At 39.3% G+C, this 22,305-nt stretch overlaps 2 protein-coding genes across 7 annotated transcripts; one reads left to right on the top strand and one right to left on the bottom strand.

Moving 5' to 3' along the window:
- The first annotated feature begins 1,417 nt into the window (after positions 1 to 1,417).
- On the top strand, positions 1,418 to 6,127 carry LOC109986828 (small ribosomal subunit protein eS17). Its single transcript, XM_020637655.3, has 5 exons — positions 1,418 to 1,544; positions 2,490 to 2,641; positions 4,503 to 4,608; positions 4,888 to 4,953; positions 6,006 to 6,127. Exons 1-5 carry the CDS (start codon positions 1,542 to 1,544, stop codon positions 6,081 to 6,083), a joined length of 405 nt encoding a protein of 134 aa, XP_020493311.1. The 5' UTR covers positions 1,418 to 1,541; the 3' UTR covers positions 6,084 to 6,127.
- Positions 6,128 to 8,545: 2,418 nt separating this feature from the next.
- On the bottom strand, positions 8,546 to 22,305 carry cpeb1b (cytoplasmic polyadenylation element binding protein 1b). Of its 6 annotated transcripts, none has more exons than XM_020637696.3 (12): positions 22,206 to 22,305; positions 21,769 to 21,940; positions 19,423 to 19,644; positions 17,140 to 17,369; positions 15,269 to 15,524; positions 15,059 to 15,172; positions 13,353 to 13,457; positions 12,704 to 12,840; positions 11,911 to 12,109; positions 11,400 to 11,494; positions 10,853 to 10,933; positions 8,546 to 10,004 (listed from the first exon to the last, which is right to left on the bottom strand). In XM_020637696.3, exons 1-12 carry the CDS (start codon positions 22,221 to 22,223, stop codon positions 9,894 to 9,896), a joined length of 1,740 nt encoding a protein of 579 aa, XP_020493352.2. In that variant the 5' UTR covers positions 22,224 to 22,305; the 3' UTR covers positions 8,546 to 9,893. The 6 variants fall into 6 exon arrangements, with proteins under 6 accessions (XP_020493352.2, XP_065808787.1, XP_065808791.1 ...); XM_065952715.1 differs by having other exon boundaries at positions 13,368 to 13,457; XM_065952719.1 differs by having other exon boundaries at positions 19,423 to 19,671; positions 21,775 to 21,940.

The raw sequence follows: 22,305 nt of genomic DNA, 5'->3' as shown, positions 1-22,305 counted from the left end.
TGGGAATGTCTGTTGTGAGATTATTTTTGTACTCGTGTTTTTAATGCACACAGATGCTGAATGCAGAAGATTCACATGAACGTTGGAGAACTTTTACACCCTCTGGTTATGAAAGCAACAGTACTTGTGTTCACAAATGACAAAAAGTGGTATCTTCCTGACAGCTTAGTGACACTCCTTCAGTTTCATGTTCACACAGCTTTGATTTGTCCCTGTTCATTAAAAACAATCATCTTACGTGTAAGGGCAGGACTTCTGAAAGGACAATCTTTCCAGCTTGGCCAATAGCAGTAAGATAATTGATTATTTCCCATTGTTGTATTTTCAGATTCAGTTGCATGGCCTCTATTTTTCAGTTGAGGTTAAGACTAAGATGTAGTGACAGAACGGGGATAAACTGGATTTAATGTCCTGTAGCTCTGAACCCTTTTGGGTTATTTGTTGCAAATTACAATCAGTTATCAGTCCTGAGAAATAAAAGAAGGCCACAATGGCAGAGATACGTTGTCACAGTTACATGAACGACCCTATGCCAATAAGTGCAGGCCTAGTAATGATAAAAGTGAAGGATCAAAATGAATGATTAATGACCTTAAGTCACTAGGCTGCGTTTCTTAAGAGTATAGATACGTGTCCCATAGACTTGCATTTGTTACGTTTTGATATAATCTATCAAACCTATCAAAAATGTAGCTTTATGTCTGTGAAATATGAAGCAAAACACAGGATGAGGATGGCTTTTTTTACCAGACTTTATTTACTGCTCTTAACAAAACTGATGTACAAAAACAAGTCTCTTACGTCAGAGGAAACGCTCCTACAACACGTCTTTGATGTCACTGTTGTATTTAATGGATTCTTCTGTAGCTATATTTTTATATCCTATTGTTTCTTTAAATGTTGTCAACTTATCCCAACATATATACATATATACATATACAGATATTTTTTAATACAGTTAAATATTTAGTCCTTATATGAACATGTAATGTTGAATAACTTATTCATAAATACAGTAATATTATCCTCCTCATGCACATGCACACCTTTCATGTAAATACTGTAAAACTCTACCTCATGTATATTAACCTTCTCTTACATAATTACATATTTACTATCATGCTCACCTCAGCATTTTTGCACTACACACAACTGCACTCTTATTGTATACTGTATTTCTTTGCTTATTTATGTGTATATTTAATTTTATACTTTTGTACACAGAGAGCACAGTTCACCGAAGCTAAATTCATTGTGTGTCTTTAAGCATACCTGGCCAATAAAACTGATTCTGCTGAAAATCTGAAAAAAAAAAAAAGTATTATGTAATAAATACACCGAAAATAATTTCATAAAACTGACTTTCATTTTATGATGCATACAAAAAGAGTACATTTCTTAATGTCTGTTTCTCTTGCAGTTCCTCCCTCCCGCCGCTAGAAGTCGCTGTAGGTCTGAGCTGTGGTGCCAGCCGCGAGACTGTTAACTATAAACTTCCTGTATGAACATCCGGTGCTTCTCTTCCGCCGGTTCAAGTCAACATGGTGGGTACACGGAGAACACTGTTCTTGCATCAGTCCTCTGAATCCCTGTTAATCCTCTCCCTCTGTCTGCCCAGCAAACTGTTACAAACATTATTCTGCACAGAAACTGCACGATGACCTTTAACCCCTGAACATCGACGCTCTTTAGCGGAGTTACAGACATGTAAACACCGGCTGAACGCTCCGGTCTCATCGGGAGCTTCTTGGACCTTCAGCGGACCAAAACAACCCGCACAATAAACATTTAATTTGTGTTGCAGATGTTCGTTTATCCCGTCACAAGCTGTCAGAGCCAGAAGTCGATTTAAATCACATTTTGACTCTTTGATTTGACTTTAAATCCAGTTTAAAGATACTCATGTTTTTTATTATAATAAGAAGTAAAACAGACTGACTAATGTGGGGCATGTAGTGTTTAAACTGTCTGCTCATTTGTGATTGAATTAATGTGAATAGGCTCTAAAAATAAATTAAAAAAATAGACTCGCAACTAATATAATCTCAGTTGATGACATCTCAGGTTTACTGAGTTTGGAGAAACTCTCTGCAGTGATTTATTATTATTTATGGAAATCTATAGATTTAGTTAGGAAGAAGAAATGTGCTGCTTTGATTTAATGTTTATTTGATGAGTTTGAGTGTTTTTGTTGTGTGTTCCTGAGATATCTGATGGCAGTGGGACTTCTTGGTAAATAAAGGTTAAATAAACACAAATAAAACAGATAGTTGTAGCTTCGTCCACCTGTATGTGTATTGGTAGCTTTGCCTTTATTTTCATGACAATTACTAAGAGGTAGGCTACTGCTGCATGATCACATCCCAGCTTTTATATCCAGTCTGACCACTAATCATTTGCTGACTTCTGACGAACATCACGTTTTCCTTCACACTTGCACACACTTCTGGTTGTTGGTGATATATTTCTCATGTTTCATATTTCTCCAGGGACGCGTCAGAACCAAGACGATCAAGAAGGCCTCCAGGGTCATCATTGAGAAGTACTACACCCGTCTGGGTAATGACTTCCACACCAACAAGAGGGTGTGCGAGGACATCGCCATCATCCCCAGCAAGCCTCTGCGCAACAAGATTGCTGGGTAAATTTGACTGTGCTGCTGTTTTTATCGTGTGTGCTGCAGAAAACGTGCCCTCCTGTCTGCTGCTGTTCAGACAGTTTTCAGTCGGATTTGATTTTTCCAGCACTTTTCACTTTCAGCTCATCAACAGCATCAAACTGGTTATTCTGGGTCAACAGAGTGGTCAGTATGACACGATAGAAAACCTGAAGAGACAGAGAAATAAAGATTAACAGATTCTCTGATGTGGACTTGTAAACACTGTGTGATTGCTGCAGCAGTGCGTGCTTCAATATTCACAGAAGACCCCCCTCAAGATGGTCAGGAAGATCAGAGTGTTCGATATGGTTAGGAGAAAAACAGTCTGTGCTTGTACTGTTCAGTCCGGTCTACATCAAATGAGGACTTTCTAGAAAGGCCCATTTTAAACCCTTTGGCTCATTGGCTATCATTCATTCTTAGCTTGGTGATCATTTTTATTCTGTAAGGATTATAGAGCAGGTGTTACAACAACAGGACTGGAAATATCTTTGCACAAGTACAGCATCATGTAGTTCATTTTTAAATAAAACATCCCAGTAAGATTTTGGTGCTTGCATCTTATTTAGTGTTGACGACAGGACATAAATCATACGCTTGCTTTCAAAATAATATATATCAAATGCTGTCTTTGCTGCAGTTTTGCACCTTTAGCGTTTCTGTCCAAATGAAGTCTCCACTTAATGTTTCACTCAAAGAGGAGGTGAGTGCAGAGAAATAGCAGAGTGAGTCAGCAGGCAGTAAATCCCCTCAGAGACCTGACTGATGGAGTTTCCTGCAGCTGTTCATCTCAATTAAAACAAGCACACACTTTAATTAGCTTATTATTTTAATGGAAGTTTTCTTTGTGGACATCTGTTTGGTTTTCTTCTCTGAACAAAGGGACTTGTCCTGTTCTCTGCAGATATTTGTGTGTTTTTGAATCAAGTCTTCTTACAACACTTGGTGTTTTGCGCCGACAGCTGAAGGTCGGTCGTTCTTACTCAGCAGACTTTAAGTGCCGATTTTTAAATTGAACTAAGTTTGCTTTGTTGCTTTTGTACACTTAAAATGTGGCACATCAAAAGGTGATTTAAAAAACAGAGTCGATTGATTTCAAATGTATAAGATTAACTGGGTATAAAATATGGTTTGTTTTGCTGCTAATTGATGCTGACTTATCTTCAGTAATGTATTGTAGCGGGGATGCAGCAATGCATCGGGTCAGTGTCGGCTAATATCAGCCCAGACGACTGCAAACAATGTTTGATGAAGCGATGTCCAGTAGCTTGTGATAATTTATTGCACCAAATCAATTTAATGCTGGCATCTTGTACAGCTAACTACTGATTCAGAGAAGAGTATTTTTATTAGGCAGCTGGAGAAGTCACCTGTTGAACAAATTGTTTTCATCGTCACACGAGTGAAAATGTCGGCATTGTGGGAGTCTTACACTAAAAGAAGTCTTGAAACCAAAATCAGCCCTGATTTTCCCGATCGATCGGTGCATCTCTAGATTAAAGGTTTTATTGTAAAGCAGTTGCAAAATAAAACTTTCTTTTAGTTTAAAAAAGCACCTTGAATTCTCCTTGGTGTTCTAACTTTTTATGAATTCACAGAAATGTTGCTTATAAACCGTAAAGTCGTCGATAACTGTGTTCAGCTGTATGTTTGGTATCCAGCAGTTGGGAATATGAAAAAAAAACATCTTGCTGAAGTGAATAGAAATCATCTGTTTTAAAAATGGAGTCTAAAACGTATTGACCCTGAAATGACTGGAGTCTCCGTACACTCTAAATGAAGATAGTAGTGGGGGTGTTTTCTTTGTATGCTTAATAAGCTGGTGTTTCTGTGTGTCTCTAAGGTATGTGACACACCTGATGAAGAGAATCCAGCGCGGTCCAGTCAGAGGAATCTCCATCAAACTGCAGGAGGAGGAGAGAGAGAGAAGAGACAACTACGTCCCAGAGGTCCGTTAACACTCATGAGCAGCTCACTCACTGCTTCGGTTTTGAAACCTGCAAACATCGTCGCAGTTTTAAATCTGAATATTTGTTAGCTGATAAATTCTCTAAAGATTGAAGTCAGAAAGTCTGATCGACAATCTTGTGGACTAACTGATTTTACTGACAGAGACAGACTGAACACATTGTAAACTTGCACATCAGTTTTTCATTTCTAAAAGGTCTAACATGGAAGATAAGTCCAAGTTCAGAGAGATAACTTGGATTTGGTTTTGCTCCTTTTAGATTTCTGCTCTGGACCAGGAGCTCATCGAGGTGGATCCAGACACGAAGGAAATGCTCAAGATGCTGGTAAGAGAGAACACAATGGAGATTTAGTTCTCCACCTTAAGATTCTTTCTGAATTCTTTGGACTTGTGGACATTTCTCTGTGGCACAATTTTACAAAGTCACTTCAGCAGATTTAGGAACAAATGTTCTTAAAGCTAGAATGTGTGACATTTTACACATAAACACAGCAGAAATCAAATATATCGTCTGTAAATGTCTCTCTGAGTCATGACTGTCTACAATCAGTGAGAAGCCTGAGTCCCTCCGGCTGTGTTGTTGTCAGAGCCGTGTTTACATCATGTTTACATAGACAGGATGGCCTTCCATATAAAGCTGTTTAGTCAAGGACTAGAGAGAAGAAGAAAAACAAACTCACTGCTTATTTGGATGTCATGTAAGTGTCTTTAGATCTCGGTCATTCTGTGTCAATTTATGTCTAATATGAAGCTATGAGTTAACCAAAGTGTCCTAACATTAGCATGCTAACACAACAACGCAGGACACAGACAATTGCATCTCAAGCAAAGGACAATTTTGTCCGCCGCTTGCACCTAATGGTGCTTCATTATGGTGAGTTCTAATCGATGACTACTTTGTGTGAATGCGAGGGGAGAGGAGTTGAAAGAGCGGAGGCTTCATAATAGTGGAGGTGTAGCAATTTGTTTGTTTAGGTTTCATGCTGGTGCTCAAGGGCGAGCGCTACTGGATCAGAAAGTCGCACATTCTTTCTATAAAAATAAATGTTGTAAATCAGCCCTGAAAATACCTGTTTGAACTCACCCTGGATTCAAGGTCATCAGGGTGGTTTTTGAACTTTTAACTAAAGACAAAATAAACATAAACACTACTGATGTAATCATTAAAATGTCTTCTATCAGAGTAGTTAAAGATTTCTAAATACATGTATTATCAAAGTCAGCAACCCGACAATGCAGACAGGAAGAGGATGATCGGTCACAAGTTCACTTCAATCACAGGAAGTATCAGGATTTATCAAAGCAGCGTTTCAGTCTTCTCAGCACACAAATGAAAAACCCTTTCATTCCTCATGATTATTTTTCTTCCTCATGCAGGATTTCGGCGGTCTTTCCAACCTTCAAGTCACTCAGCCAACTGTTGGAATGAACTTCAAAACACCACGAGGACTTTAAATCATGTTCAAATAATGCTGTCAATAAAGATGCGTAAACAATAACAGTTCCTCTTTGTTTTTCTTGAAGTGAAAACAATCTGTAAAAGAAAAATGAAAACACTTATTTTTGTAACAGCCAGATAATCAACACAAGGTTTAATTTAATATTTAACCTTCAAGTATCAAACTGTTAAATTAAGACAGATCCTTTATAATTAAGATTTTCTCTCCTCTTATTCAATTTGAGCTTTTCATTGCAGCCTTTCAGACATGAGCAGTTCATTTAATTGCAAAGCTTTTGATAAATTTAATAGGAAATCAAGTTTTTTAAGTTAATTCTACCTCACCGCTTGTCTGCAGCTTGTTGTGAGGGTCAGACCAATCAGTGTTGCTGCTCTGAGTTCAAGTGAACACAAAATAACCTGCAAATGTTTAATCAACAAGATACAATAACTGGAATTGTAAACATCTAATTTTAGCCATTTTGGAGTCATTCAAATTCATAAATTAATTTAAAGGAGCAATATGTAAGATATCTACTGAATTAAATCACAAAATGAGCGTACATTATCATCGGCTATGTTTAAATGCTGGCTTTTCTGACAACAATGAAACGGCCAGTTTGTCCTACATTTGAGTGGTGATGAATGGTCTGTATTTGTTTTGACCGGAGAAAGTAGGGGGCTTTAAAGAGGTCATATTATGCTTTTTATATGCTCTTTAGTGTGTTTTCCAAGTGTCCTGTGCATGTTTAGGCACATCTATATGCAAAAGTCCGCAGAAACGCAGCTTCTCCTACGTCCTCCTGTTAGCTTTAGTATTAGCTGCATGTAACGCTCGGTTCTAGCCCCCCTTGAAAAAAATTTGCCAGTGTGACATCTTGTCAGTGTGATAATCACTGATCTAAGCCCATTGGCTCGTTGTAGCAAATCCTGCAGCTCATGTTGCACGCCCGTTAACTTCTGTAGCACGCCCACGATATGCCGTAGCCTGCGGTAGCACAGTACTGCTAAGGTGCTAATGTTTTTACTGTCCTTGGAGCCAAAGTGGCTGCATTCCCAATATGGTAAAAGGGGCGGGACATTTCCGAGAACTGTGCTGAGCGACTGACCAATTACGGCAGAGCCGACAGGCCGGCCAATCAGATCAGACTTGGCACACGTGGGGACTCTGAACATGGGCACTTCAGAGCCTTACAGAGTACATGAAAACAGATACTTTTTTGAACTTTAGCTATTGTGAACATACTTTAGTAGGTACATAGATTAAATATACAAACCCCAAAAAGGGCGTAATATGACCTCTTTAAGGCAACCTTGCATGGACGTTTTGGATGCCCCTCGCAGGCAAAACTGATTCAGATACAACTGATTGTACTCGACCTTAAAAGCCTCAGCATTTTTGGAACAAGCTTCACGACCAGAAACTGAAAACTATAAATATTGGAGATGCTTTAAGAAAATGGAGAGTCTGATGCAGAGCTGACTAAACACTGAAGCTTCCACATGCGTGTCAACTCTAGTGAGGGGGCTGGGGTGGGGGGGACAGCTCTCTTTAAAGTTTTGAATTTGGACTTAAGAACCAATCTGACATGCTTATAATTTAAGGACTCAAGTCACTGAAGGCATTATTAAAAGGAATTTTCAGCAGGGGCTCAAAGCCTCATTTATAGTAACAGTGAGTTCACATGAGGTTAAACTGTTTATGACTTTTTTTTGGCAATACTTTAACTTTATTTTAGAATCACCTTTATTTATAGAAAATACATCCATACCTCTGCTTTGGTTAGGGGACCCAGACTTAAATATTCAGTTTAAAGTCATCCATATAATACACTAGTTAACAGTTGATGATACAATGAAATGAATGGGACAAGAAAACATGTCAGTTTAGCTTAAACGCACAAGTCATCATCGCTTGTTTCAAGGAGCAAGTGGACGCTCAAGCTTTTTAGAATTACAAAAGTTCTTATGTAAAAAGGTTTCTTCCCCCAAACTGGGTTAAGATGCTGCAGAGATAGAAAACGCAAACTAATATTTACAACTCAATAAGTGAACTGGCTCATGCTGTGGCGCACTCTTAATAAGAACTTCTAATACTTCCTTATTAAGCATCTGGATAAGTGATAGCTACTGTTGGTCATGGACAAATTCAAACTCTCCAATTAGTTGATATTTAAAGAAAGGGATTCACAGATCAGCTGCATTATGTGCTCCAAGACTAAATTGTTCTTGTGAACAACCCCTAGAAGTCCTAAGATGTTTGTATAGAACTAGTTAAAACACTTGTCACATTAAGCTAATTGGTCAGATCATTAAAATACCTCTAAGGAGCAGCCATATTGATACCAAACACTTCCCCAGAGCTAAAAGAATGACTTCCAAATCAAGAAGTGAGACTTGAAATTGTCAAAGCAGTGAATAAGACCACGACTTGCTTATGAGCAACAGTTCTATAAATAAAGAGTGTAGACATGGCCGATAATGCTTAAACACCTTTATTGTGCCCAATCTGAACATACTCCACAACTGTAAGTAGCAGCAAACTTGGCAGACCACAATGAGGTAGACTTTCAAAACTCTAAAAAGCAGCTGGGCTAAAGGGACAACAAGCTCAGCATGACAAACTTAATGGATAAAGAAAAGACACTTTGTCTTTGGCACACAGCTTATTATGCATCAATGTTCAACTGGAACAGGAAGGCAAAATGGGATAAGAAAGCGTGAAATCGATTTACTGGGGTCTACTCAAGCTCTGGATAGGTTAATTTATCATCAGCTTAGTGGAAGTTCTTACATTCAACAGGAAACAAGCAGCTGTTTTAACATAGGCGTGTCCCCCTGCTGATGTACAAAAGTGATTAAAAACCACCGCCACCTCTCCAAACGTGCAAATTAAAAAAGTGCAAAAATCAAAACTATGTACAATCAAATGCTCATTCACTCTAGTCACAACAGGGTCCATCAGTTGCTTGAGAAGAAATGGACTGCCTGTTGACGTTTATCCAGTTCTATTGTTACATACATTTAATATAACTGGACCAATAAAGCAAGTTAAAGAAGTACGATTGTGCCCATTCAGTTGAAATTTGGGAGGGCAAAATTAAAAAAGAAAAAACCGCTACAGAAAAAATGTATGAGAAACAGGAAACATAAAAGGGGGGGGGGGTTTTCCCATAAACAGCCGCCTGGTAGAATTCTGTTCAAAATTTCCATGTCATGACTTAAAACCGTTTGTGTACAAATTAGTAAAAAACTGCGTAAAAATGTCTGAAATGCGACTGGTTAAATGAAGCCCAACATTCAACTCCCAAAAGTAAGAAACACCAGTTGGCCTTGCACAGGAAAAAACGGACGCCAACTGGGGGTAGGGGAGGGAGGGAGGAGGGGGAAAAAAAATAAAAATTTAAAGGCACTGTATGGCATTTGCCAATGAACGGCAATGAGACTTGCGTGATTGCTCTTCTTCACTATGCAACACATGTAAACAAAAAGAAAAAAAGAAATGGCATTTTCATCCACTTCTCACCCTTAGGGCTGACTCCCATCTCTCTGTCTGGCCACAAGTCTGGGAAAATGCATAAGAGTGAAGGGCCCCTTGTTTCTCCCAACAAGGTCACTGTGCATAGTGCCACTGTGAACAACAGCAAAAATGTAGCAAGTGCAAAAAGTGAACATTTTCTACAGTGATATCCCCAGTGCCTGGTGGAGTGCCATGGAGCCCTCGTTCTGAGGGCATCTGGCACACGTGCTCTCCTTGGCGGGCAGCCTCACCCCTTACAGAGGGGCTTCTCCTCTGGCCCTTCAGAGATTCAGATCCTTTTGCTCTTCTAGCTGGAGTCCCGGTTCTTCTGGTTACGCATGAGGGGTCGGTGGTTGCTCAAGATGTCCATGGAGTGCTGCCAGTGCCAGCAGGAGCGGCAGTAGTACTTGAAGCAGGCCTGAGGAGCGACACAGAGTGAGTGAATTACACGTTACCTCAACAAATGGACTAAGGGTTGTAAACAAGTTTGATACCATGTGTAAAATGATAACTCTACTTCTTTTAGATATTATCTTTAAAATAGCTAATCTTCAAAAAAATGTATTCCTGCAATTTAGACAGAGTGGATCATATCAATCAAGTACATCTACCTATTAAAGTTAAAACGTCTGTTATTCATGACGACCCTAGGATTGCATTAATAACCTGAACATTGGCAAAGTTGCCAAAACCCAGAACTTAATTACCTTTTACTTGGTTTAAGTATCAAACCATAACTCGGACCAAAAAAAAAAAAAAAAAAAAACACATCAGAAACTCCAACCACAAATGTAGCTAATCCAACCAGTACTACACTGAATACAGTACACAAAAACCCAGAAACATAAATTGCGACCATGAAGACCAAAATTAGTGAGGAGACAGAAACGATTAATAACTATATGAGAAAAGCAATAAACTGAGGTAGAAGCCATAAAATGAGAGGAGTAGAACTAAAAACAGTAAGATTAAATTAATAAAATGGGGTCTCACAGCTATAAAACGAGAGAAGTAAAACGACAAACAATAAGAACAAAAAAACTGTTAAATAGAGAAAAAAAAAACAGTTTAAATGTTAAAGCAGTGAAATAAAGGAGAATATCAGAGAAATAAAACTATAAGACAGTGAGTTTTAAAAATTTCTGCATGTGTTTTTATGCATTATTGAAAGTATGGTCTCTGTTTTAGAATGTGCTGTAGAAATAATCCTGCTTCATCAACCCCTTTCCCTCCAGTGTAAGACTTGTTAAAACAGTTTCCACTGACCTGGTCTCTGCAGAAAAAAGGCCCAGGTTGGCGAAGACAAATTTGACACATGGAGTCTTCAAGGTAGGGGTCAATCTGGACCTGATGGAAAAGTTATTAATCAGGTTACTCTCAGGAGGACTTCAGAGCATTTTGTTTTAGAGGCAGATCTGTGCAGTTTTAAACTTCAAGTTTCATGTTAGATATGTAATAAGAGAGTTTGTGATGGGTTAACATTGGGTCTTTATAACATTATAAAGAGTAAGGTATTTTACCTGCTTTCTTGTCAAATTAAATTTGAAGTGAGACTATACGAGCTGAGAATGTTTAAAGCGCCAAACCATTTCTTGATCAGTAACGTGGATCGGCGCTGTCAAGCCAATATGTAAATTACTTAAATATCGGACCCGATACCGATAGAAGACCGGATCGGTCCCATCTCTATATTAAATACACGCAAGGCATTTTACCTGCTCTTTGCAAAGTGTCTTCACATTTGGTATGAATTGACAATATACAAATAAAGATTGATAGACATATAAAGACATATTCTTCAGTATTGTCTTACCTTCTTTGTAAACTTTGGGGTTTTGATCTCCACAAATGCTGCGCACACAGCCTTCAGATAACTGCGCTGATTATTAAAAGTGACACGTCCAGAGCCTGAAAACAAACAGAGTTACAACAATCAGTTTAGAGAAAACATAATATTAAATAAACACACAGCATAAACAACTTAAGTAACTTTGTTTAAAGTGAAGCTTTTTCATGAAAAGAAGGCATGGGAAAAAGTTCAAAGATTAAAGTATAAAATTAACAATTTTGCATTTATACTTACTTTTAATAAGCGACTGAGGCAACTCAGGCAGTTATTGGTAATGTCTGAACACAATTCTAATCAATAGCCAATAACAGATTCTAAGGGCTCAAATTTAAGAAAGAAATCTGATTCCTGTGCAGTCTGAACAAAGCTTTTGTTTACCTCCGTTACCTCCCCAGATGTCATCAAACTTCATGAACACATGAAGCAGCAGTTTGTCTTTAGTCTGCATGAAAAGCAGAAACTCTGACCCACTCACCTATGGGATACTTGTGCTTGTCCGTGTCGATGCCAGCATACATGACTCCTCCAAACAGGTCATTCATGATGCTGGCCAGCGCCTCAGCGTTCAGCATGCCGTGCAGCGCACCAACAAACACCGTCTTACTCGGGTCCAAACGCTGGGCAGGACAACGCACATAGTTACTGTCAGAGATCACCCATGGGATCACCTGCACCTGTAACAGGACAAGAACAAAAATTACTTCATAGTAGGGTATAATGTTTAAAATACGAGTTTGACTAGAGATGTCCAGGTCCAGTATTTGGTCTCTGATAGTGTTAAAGTTAGACTCAGCTTTAGACAATTCTAGTTCTCAATACCAGGGTTTGGAGATGACATTTTCATAGGTCAATTAAGGGATTAATGTTTTATGTTATAAAAGTTGTGTTTGACAAACACAGTAACATACCCGATATATTTACAATAATAAAACAGTTTAATTTTCTCAAGTGGAACTTTGAAATCAGGAGCTGATTAACAGCTGCAATCAGCTGTTAAAATGTTTTGGACAGGCCGACCAATCAGATCAGACTTGGCACACGTGGGGACTCTGAACGTGGGCACTTCAGAGCCTTAGAGAGAGTCAGAAGCGAGCCGGTGCATGGAGCGGCAGTACATGAAAACAGATACTTTTTTCCAACTATTGTGAACATACTTTAGTAGGTACATAGATTAAATATATGAACCCCAAAAAGAGCATAATAAGGGCTCTTTAATAAATATTACTACGGACTTGAGTGCATGATTCTAACTTCATATTTCTACTCACATCCTTGCATCTCATTCGGCGGCTGGACATCTTGAAGTAGTACTCTCTGTTGTCCTCTGGGTGAAACGGGTCCTGGGAGCAGGCATGGAGCAGCGCGCGCACAGATTTCTCATTCTCAAACACCAGATAAACATAGCCTAGAATACAGCATAGTACTTCAGGATACAGGGAAATGTAACACCCACACCAGAATTAAGAGGTAAATTTGGATTCTGACACAACGACTTACAATCTTTAGGCAGCAACAACAGGAACGAACAATTACTGTGATGATAACTTACCAAGTGATTCGCTCACATCTCATTTTGCAATGAGTCATTTTCCAAATTAAGAATAGTTTAAGAATTTTAAAGTTAATTGTTGAAAGCAGGACAGGAAATTAGCAACACAAGAGAATATTTGCTTTCCAACGATGTCATTGATTTATTTTTTCACAGACACAAGCATTTAACTATCCATCTGATGCATTGTGGGATATTTTGTCTACTTTGTGCTTCTTCCACCATGTCTTCAAGCTAAACTGAAGCCCCAGTAACACTGCCCAAAACTAACGTGACCAACAGTGAAACTCACCAGCATCCCATGTGATCACCACAGTGCCCTCTGAAACCATGAAGTAAATAAAGATAGCCTACCAGCTTGTCGTTACCTTTGGCTACATTACCTTTCGGAGGACAGCGAGGGTGCTTTCCATCCTTACCCGGCCACTCCACGGTCAGAGGGCCGTAACCGCTGAAGGTGTTGATCAAGCCGGCTGAATTAAGGAGAAGGTGTGAACATTTATGTTTTACAGCTGTCTCCAGTATTTCAATGAGTTTTAGATTAACTTTACACAACCACACCTATTAAAACTAGATAAAGAACTGAGACTGAAGACAAACACAAGTATTATTGAGCAAATGGGGGGAACATTGTTTTTTTTTTTTCCATAAAAAGGCATATTCTTATAATGGGAACTGATTTGAATAAGGCTCGATATTTGCCATCAGCATCTTAAGGATACTAACAGTAAGAGGTTTGTAATTCTGTAATCAGAATAAGACAAATTCAATTGTTCTGTACACTAGTTTTCATTTTTTAAGTTCACTTGTATTAACACTGAGGGTCATTAGGAAACTCTATAAAAAGGGGATTGTGGCAAACACCTTAATCTATAATATACACCAAAGTGTTCGCTAAATTTGGACAGACTTTAGGATCCTTAAATGGGGATAGAATTGTCTCAAAGATTTATACATATCGAAATGATATGTATAAATATACAAAAACATGACATACAAATAAATAACTAATTTCTATAAATAAGTGTATTTGTAAATATATTTTCAAGATTTGAAACTAAATATGGTTGACCGTGTGGATTCTGCATTTGAGGATCACTTTTGGGCTTTTCTCTCAATGATGTAATTTTGAGACATTCTTGCGGCACACTGCAATTCACAAATAGCGAACACACCCTCCACTGAACAACCAGTAGATGGCAGTGTTATGCAGTCACCGCTGGTCATGGTTAGGTATTTGGCAGAGGCTTTTATCCAAATTTACTGTCTATGACTGCTGCAGGATCAACAACGTGGAAGCGAACAGTGGACTAACTGGATGGTTAAGTAATAACTAGTGATAACCGTTTCTTGTGGGTTGTAGTGCCATTTTTGTATCTACTAGACAGTATCCACGAGTCCACTTAGTGTACAGACAGATGTCACTGTTGCCGATGTTGACATGACATCTGCGAACATTATCCAGCTAGCAGCTAGTTGTAAGTCTAGTGTCCCTAGCAAACAAAACAGATCAAGCCATCTAGCAGCTATAGTGTGTTTGGATTAAGCCACAGTCAATTCAAGGTAAAGAAATAAACAAGAATGCTTATTTGTTTTCATCTTAAGTCAGCGATCCACAAATGCAGAATCCACACAGTCAAGCATATCTATTTTCAAATCTCGAAAATATATTTACAAATACACATTTATTTGTATGTCACGTTTTTGTATACATCTCATGTCGATATGTATACATCTTTGAGACAATTCTTTCTCCATATCCTTAGCAATGTATCTCATACCAGAAGAACAAAACTCAGTTTGTTTATTGTGGATGTATAATTGAGATGATGTCATACATAATAGCACAATCTTTTTTTTTTTTTTTTTTTTAAACAGAAAAAAATGGAAACTGAAATGTAAAAATTCTCTCAATTAATGTTTGAGAGTAATATCTCCTTGCATTATACATTTATATTATGAAAAGATAAGATTCCAGAAAAGGCTGCCCTCCCTCAGTGTGCTGGGATAAGCATCTATAAAACAAGGGTTCATGCACAAAAAAATAAATAAATAAAATTAACATAGGAGGTACCTTCTGTGATGTCCCAGGGCACGCCACCTAGAAAGACCTTGCAGGAGTACAGAGGATCCTTGTTGTTTCTGGGGGGCAGCTGACCACTCCAGGTGAAAGTGGCCTCATTCACAGCTGAAGAGCCCAGAATAAGAGGTTCGTTATTACATCTGAATTAGCTGTAAGACTTAAAATGTGTAGAAAAGTAAAGTCAAATTAAAAAAATTTCACCTGCAGCCTGTCTGTGCAGACGGGCCTCCCTCTCAATACTGAACACGTCATCCGACTGGTCAAGAACATCAGCTCCAGGCCAGGGAGAGCCGGTACGCCAGCGACGGGAAATGACTGAGGAGGCAGGGCTGGCACTAGATGGTGGGGTCAGGGGAGAGCCCGAGTCCTGCATGTCCAGACGAGAGCCCAGGCGCAGAAGATCCTTCTGCATGTTTGAAGCCAGGTAGGGTAGGGGAGGAGAAATACGCAAATTCGACTGGAGAGAAAGAAATGCAAAGAAAATATTTTTCACACTTAATGAGTATGCAAGTGCATGTGGCACTTTAAGGTTTGACATCCAGCATATTAATATAGCAAAAAATTAAATATACCCCATGTAATGTATTGTGGAGTAAAGACTTCCTAAAATAAGAGAAAAAGAAAAAAAAGAAAAGACATTGAGAGCATTTGTTTTGATCGAAGAAAAAAAAAAAAAAAAAAAAAAAAAAAATCTGCTCTGAAAGTTGGAAAGTAAACCTTTATATCATGATTGAAACTTATTCTGGAACCAATAAGAACTAGGTGTGGATAAAGGCCAGGTATTAAGTGTTGAGGTTGTAGTTATTTCTGTACTACAGTGTTTTACAAGTTCTGCATATTGACATTTCTCCAATCTCAAAACCCATCAGCAATCATCGTATGGTTGACATTTATATGCCTGTGGCAACATGTAAAGGTCTATAATTCCAGTGAAGACAGAGCTTAGCATTAAATGATGTCCAGTGAAGACAGAGCTTAGCATTAAATGATGTCCATGCAAGACTTCGTTTTCTGTGCGGCATTTACGTCTGCAACACAGTTTTATTTCTTGTCAATAACATCCCAGTTGAACATCCCGTTCATCCGTCTTCAGCTAAGCAGTACAAGTGTCACATTCTACATTTTTTTTAGTGTAGAATCTGTAAGATCCACATTTATCATGCACTGATTGGAGACTCATGCATTGAAACCCACAGTGTATTAAACACACCTGTGTGTGCTATGCTCAGAGGTGTATCGGCACAGTCAGTGCTCTGCCGCACTGAACACCTAGACACTTTGCTAAAACTTGCTGCCAACACCAATGTTGCTACTGCTGCATTTTTTAATTGCAGGCTCAGAGTCTAGCTTTTAATGGAAGATAAGCTCGAGTTTCTGTGTGCTGCGAATGAGGTCAAAGCCTTAGTACCATACATCAACACCCTGCAGATTTAATTTCTCATAACCCATCCTATGCAAGTCATAGAAATGTCATCGTTTTGACAATTTTTTAAGACTATTTAAAGCTACTGTCAGTTAGACTTAAAGACTTCATTTACATTAAATGACCTGTATGAAATGATTATGTCCTTAGTGAAATTAAAAGCCATCTTCAGTTTAAGAGATTAAAACAAACAATATATGGTAAGTGGCCTTCAGACAAAGATGGTATTCATTACTGCATGTAATCCTTGTTTTGGAGTGGTTTATAAGTGCTCTTGAAAAGTATCCAAATCAACTAAACATAGATGTCAAAGAGTTCACTTGAATAAACTATTCAAATATGAAGATTCGATCAAAACCTGCTTTTATCAGAGATACTCTATATTTCTAAATGCCAAAGACACTAATGTCTAGTATCTATAAGCTAGCCCTGTTCTGTCAGCCTCAGTATTTGGTTTTAAATTGAGAATAAAGGCCCGTCTCCAATAATAGCTTGTTTTATATAAAAGTCTAAGCCACAGAATAAATATGGCATCCATGCTGTCTAATCACACTCAATATTGTGTCTGAAAGATATTACCCAGCTGTAAGGCCTCTAACAACAATAACACATACACTAGGAGCTACAGAACAAGCATCATGTGTCTTACCAGTACATCACAGAGGTGGTCTGAGCCAGAGCTGAATCCACTGGTCTCAGAGTCCTCAGGGCTGCTGGAGCGAGAGTCCAAGAAGGAGCTGGAGTCCAGACGGTTTGCCATGCGAGCCATGCTGGGAAACTTCTCCAAGAAGTCAGCTGTCATGCTCATGGACTCAGGTGGCAGGTAACCTGGGGGCTTCCCAAGGATGCTACTGAAGGGACTGTTCAGTATACCTAGCACTGAAGAAACAGACAATTACACCATTTACAGTCTTACCGAGATAAGCCAATTTAAAATGATCAATACAAGATAGACATGACCTTTTAGCTTGTTTTGTATACAAGCTGAAATAAGCTACATGTGTTGAACCATTTCATATCTTCTGTAGCCATTGTCAAAAGGAAAACAATTAACTTGAGCTTTGCAAAAATTGGCATCTCAAGCTGAGCATTCAAATTTAGGATATTTTCCCAAGGGACATGGAAGGTTGTCAAAAATGTAACTGCAGATTTTAAAATGATTTAATCAATTGTTTAATTATTAATGGTATCAAAAAGTACCAAATTGTTAAACTACAGATCTGTAGTCATATTTTTTACCAAAAAAAAAAAGAGCAGTATGCAAATTGCACAAATGTTTGTCCTGCAATATTTGGTTTTTAAACACAAGTGATCAACCAATATTGGGTGGCGAGCACTTTGATTTTTGCTGTTATATCAAAACAGGTATTGATGTAGTTTGATTCTGACTAGACTCAGTTAAGTTTAACATTTTTGTATTTTGACAAACCTAAAAAAGGGACTCTGAGATCTTAAGTGTGTCTCCACTGCAGGGACCAGTGTCCAAATAAAAGACACCTTTATTGACCCAGCAGAAGAGCTCCTGGGAGAAAAACTTTCCAAAAGGCCTGGCAAACAATTCCAAGTGGGATGAGTGTCCTTTTTACATGTCAACTGATTAGCCTTTACCTACACAGGTTTAAACCCAGATATGAAACAGACAATAATTAGCTAGGGAAACCTTTTAATCCCTTGAAAAGAAGAATCTGAAAATTGCAAGGTACTAATGTAATTTTCTCACCACAGCTTTATTTTACTGATTAATTTGCACACAAAAATAGACTGTCTCAAGGGAAAACTAAAAAAGGAAAAAACACAGTTGTGTGCTGAATCTACAGCTCCACATTGATTTGTGGGACCTGATTAAAGTTTTAAAAAATGTGCAAGTAGAAGAGGGTACATTAAAATGCAAGCTAGCTGCCAAGAGCAATCCAAAATGCAAGAGTCAATGCTTGAAGCACTTTCAGTTTTGAATTTGATGTTTTGTCCAATCAAGCAATCTGAAACAATATTTTCAAAGCCTCAACATGTTAGCCTTTGGCAAGATTACTGGAATCCTATTCCTCTGACTCCTTCCCCAAATAAAGTCCAGTGAGTAGCCATTCCTGAAGTATTAACAAGCATCTTCCTTCCTCTTGATAACCCAAGTGACTCAGCTAGCAACAGTGACTGATATGAACTGCGGGCTGTAACAGTGAACACAAGGCTTTGGGGATTATTCAGCTGTAGGCCGCATTCACCGCTCTGTCCCAGTTTAGGAAGCTCTAAATGGATATGTAGTTTTTGTTTTGACGTACGATGATAAAACTGTAGCACTTAAAAAGAAAAAAAAAGGGTCACAACAAGAGGGGCATCGTTAGTGGGTGGTATGACTGCAAAGACAGACACTTATCTCTTAACTGTCTGCCAGCATTGAAACGATCTCTGTGTACACATGTTATCCAGCCATGTAGGCCTGTGAGTCCTGTTTTTACCTCAAGTACTCAGCTTTTAAAAAAACATTGTGACATCAGTGAGATCAACAGGTATCTACTAAATAACAATGCTTACTGTATATTTAAGTAAGACCCTTTGGGGGGGGGAAGGAAAATCAGCTTCACTGGATTGTTTTTGTGCCTGCTGGATTGCTAGAGATGCTGTAAAGCAAAACTGCTACATCATCCTCCCTTGTGACGCAACAGCTTGTTCCCACACAGACTGCTGTTAATGTCAGAACCAGCCCTTATTTCAATACAAATGAGAGCTGCATAAAACCAAGGCACACAATCAGACAGATGTTAAAATGTCCGCCGTTATCACTCTTAATGAATGTGGTCACTGAAAGAGCCAAAAAACTTCTCTTGAAAACAAACCACCACACTCTGGGACATCATGTGGTGTTAAAACATTAATGCACGTCTCAGTTTTTGCGGTCATATTTAAATACATATTGGTAAACAGATGTGGTACTTACTCGAGGGAGAGCTGGTCTGAACTTGGGAGGGAGAGGAGTGTGTGTCTGTATCCTGACTGCTCCAGGGTCTGTCCCAACCAGACAGCCGGAGGGACTGCAGGCCCAAGCCCAGGTCTGTGACACCCGGCGGGCCCCTGGATGTCGGTATCTCCTGGGAGCCGGGCATGCCTCCACAGTTGGGGAAGAGCATCCTCCTGCTGCCCACTGCAGCCAGCTCCGACTCTTTTCGTTTCAAGATCCAGTTCAGAGATGTAGAAAAAAAGAGAAGAGAGGAAGTGTTAGACAGCTAAAATAACTCTTGCTTCAGTCTGCGTTACATAGGAAAGAGCAGGAAGAGGCTTTGCTACAACACTGCTTCTGTTTAAGAGAAATCATAAGGAAAAAAACTTCCCTCCTCCTCCTCTCATCTCCCCATACCCCAGCTGACAGGAAAGCTAACCTGCTGCCTCTGTGCTCGGTGAAACTGCCATGCATCTCCGTCCGCATCACTGACCCACCTAGCAGCATGTGACATGGCTGCTGATGCACTCGCACACCCCTGTTAATGACATCAGCTCTTCCCCACCTCCCTGCTGCCTTGCCTAACAACTGTGTAATGAAAAATTCCTGTCGGAGCTATTGGCTTGTTGATAGAAGTACTCCCCTCTGGTGGGCACAACTCGTCTCTGAGTCGGTGGGAAGACAGCTGCCAGCGCTGCCCGTGTTACTGCTTACTCTGTCTGGTCTTGTTTCCTGAACTAGCTGACAGAGAGGCAGGAGAGAGGGAGGGGGGAGGCTAGGGGCAGAGCTACAACGGCATGGTGGGAGGCAGCATGGGAGATGAAGTGAATGACTCAGCAGACTTGATTTAAAAACAAATTCAGACTCAAGGATATTGAACAACTGCTATAAATAACTATTGTACACAAAACTCAAGGATGCAAAATAACTGGCTATAAATAATTTACATACACACTGGTTGTTATATCCCTCTGACTTTTGCAAACAGAGCGAAGAAATAAAAAGGCACTCGAAGCCTTGCTCTAGCAGAAGCAGCTGACTGATCAGATGTTGAGGACGGAGCGATTTGCAAAGCCAGCTCCTCCCTTCCCTCTCCAGGCCTGGAAATCATCCAGCTGCAGGCTACAGCCCTGATTCAGCACAACAAGTCAGGGTGTTGGAGCAGAGAGGCCACAGCAGAAGTTTAGCTCACTTTGCATGAAAATACAGCCCACTTTAGTAAAACTTAAAGACACGGATGTTTTTAACTTACTATGTCAAGCAGAGAAAAACTTACAATGTATATTATTACTTGAATAATATTTCCCACAATGAGACAAGTGTGGACTTGCCTAGAGCAAATTAACAGTTCAAGGACACCACGCAGGCTCTCTGCTGAGTTTAAATCTTGGCAAATATCGCTCTTGGGGTAAAAAAAAAAAAAGAAACACTTAGAAGTGCTGCAATGCTGCAGAGCAGCGATGCAGCATGAATCAGCTGCTGGCACCAGAATGTTAATGACAAAGTGAAGAAGGTTTTCAAAGATGGAAATGCTGGCAGAGAAAAGAAAAACTAATTTATCCAATTATTATTTAAAACCTATTACAGTTTAAAGTCAACTGCAAGTATTGAACATTACATACTCGATCTATTTATCGGATTCCGTCCTTAATGTGGTGCTACAATTAAAAATCAAACCATTGAACAGCAGTAGGAGGATCAAACAGCATCAGAGCTGCAGCCATAACTCAGGATGTAGAGGTCATGTACTCTGCATTTTGATTTTGATTTAGATGTCTGGAAAACTGGAAGGTATTTAAATTCACATTTAATTACACAGGGGCTTATCAGCACCTATTTATGCTCCAAACAATCAAGTAACAGCATTTGAAAATCTCAGCCTGGTGTCAGAGGGAAATTGGCTTTTTGAATGTGGGGAATTGCTTGCAATTGCTAAACTTATCCTCATTGTTAATTCATGCATTTGATTTTTGGTCTGGTTGGGCCTTCACCTGGAAATGTTAAGTTGTTAAGTGATTTTTCAACTCTGACCTCTCACCTTATTTTTAATTTTTTAAATGAGTAGTCTAACTGGCAATGGAAACAAACTCTAATTCATTTACAATACATTTTAAATTATCTCAATGCCAACAACAAGATTTGATCACAAACTACATGGTGTCTGCTCAGTTGGGGAAAGGTTTACTGGCATGGCTAGGTTTTGGATTCAACCCAGTCAGTAGGCTATTTCTAAATCATGCACCCAGCATGTGTTCAAACACCAGCATTATCAAAAGTAACACAACATGGAAGTTTCTGAAGCCTGGTCCACCTGCTGCATAGTGGAAAATACATGGAGAAGTTTACCACACAGCAGGTCTGGCTTTCCTTTGGTGTTGTTGGGAGTGGTGCACACACCAGTGAAATCCAGAGCATTGCCCAGCATGGTGTTCATCCTCCGAAAGATGTCTGCGTTGCTGCAGGTAGACAGGGCCGGAGACGCCGAGTCTGGGCTGTCCGGTCTGCGAGGGTCGTTTCTCTGCAGGAGGAAACCAGAGGAGAGAAGAAACTTAATTCCTGCAATAATCCTAGAAATAACCTCAAGTTGAATTCGCCTTTCGTAAAATTAGGGCTAGTTCTGAAGGGCTACTCAACCGCTTTTGAGTTACTTTGAGTAGGAATTAAAAGTTTTCATCCAGAGGTAACGTTGGTGCTAATTTCGTGTCACACAAAAGGTCATGAGATAACGGTAGACGTGGCCCAAACTAATTCAATTCACCAATTTCATTTTGTTTCTAACTCACCAGGGAAAATGCCATCATGTGGGCTGACAGCAGTGAGAAATGTCACAATCTTAACCGCTGTCTGCAATAAAAGGTCATATTTATGAAGTCTGCTAGCCGG

Source organism: Labrus bergylta, chromosome 3, assembly GCF_963930695.1.
Source record: "Labrus bergylta chromosome 3, fLabBer1.1, whole genome shotgun sequence".
Lineage (NCBI taxonomy): Eukaryota > Metazoa > Chordata > Actinopteri > Labriformes > Labridae > Labrus > Labrus bergylta.
Note: the sequence above shows the minus strand (reverse complement) of the source record. Positions and strands in the feature narration are given on the sequence as shown.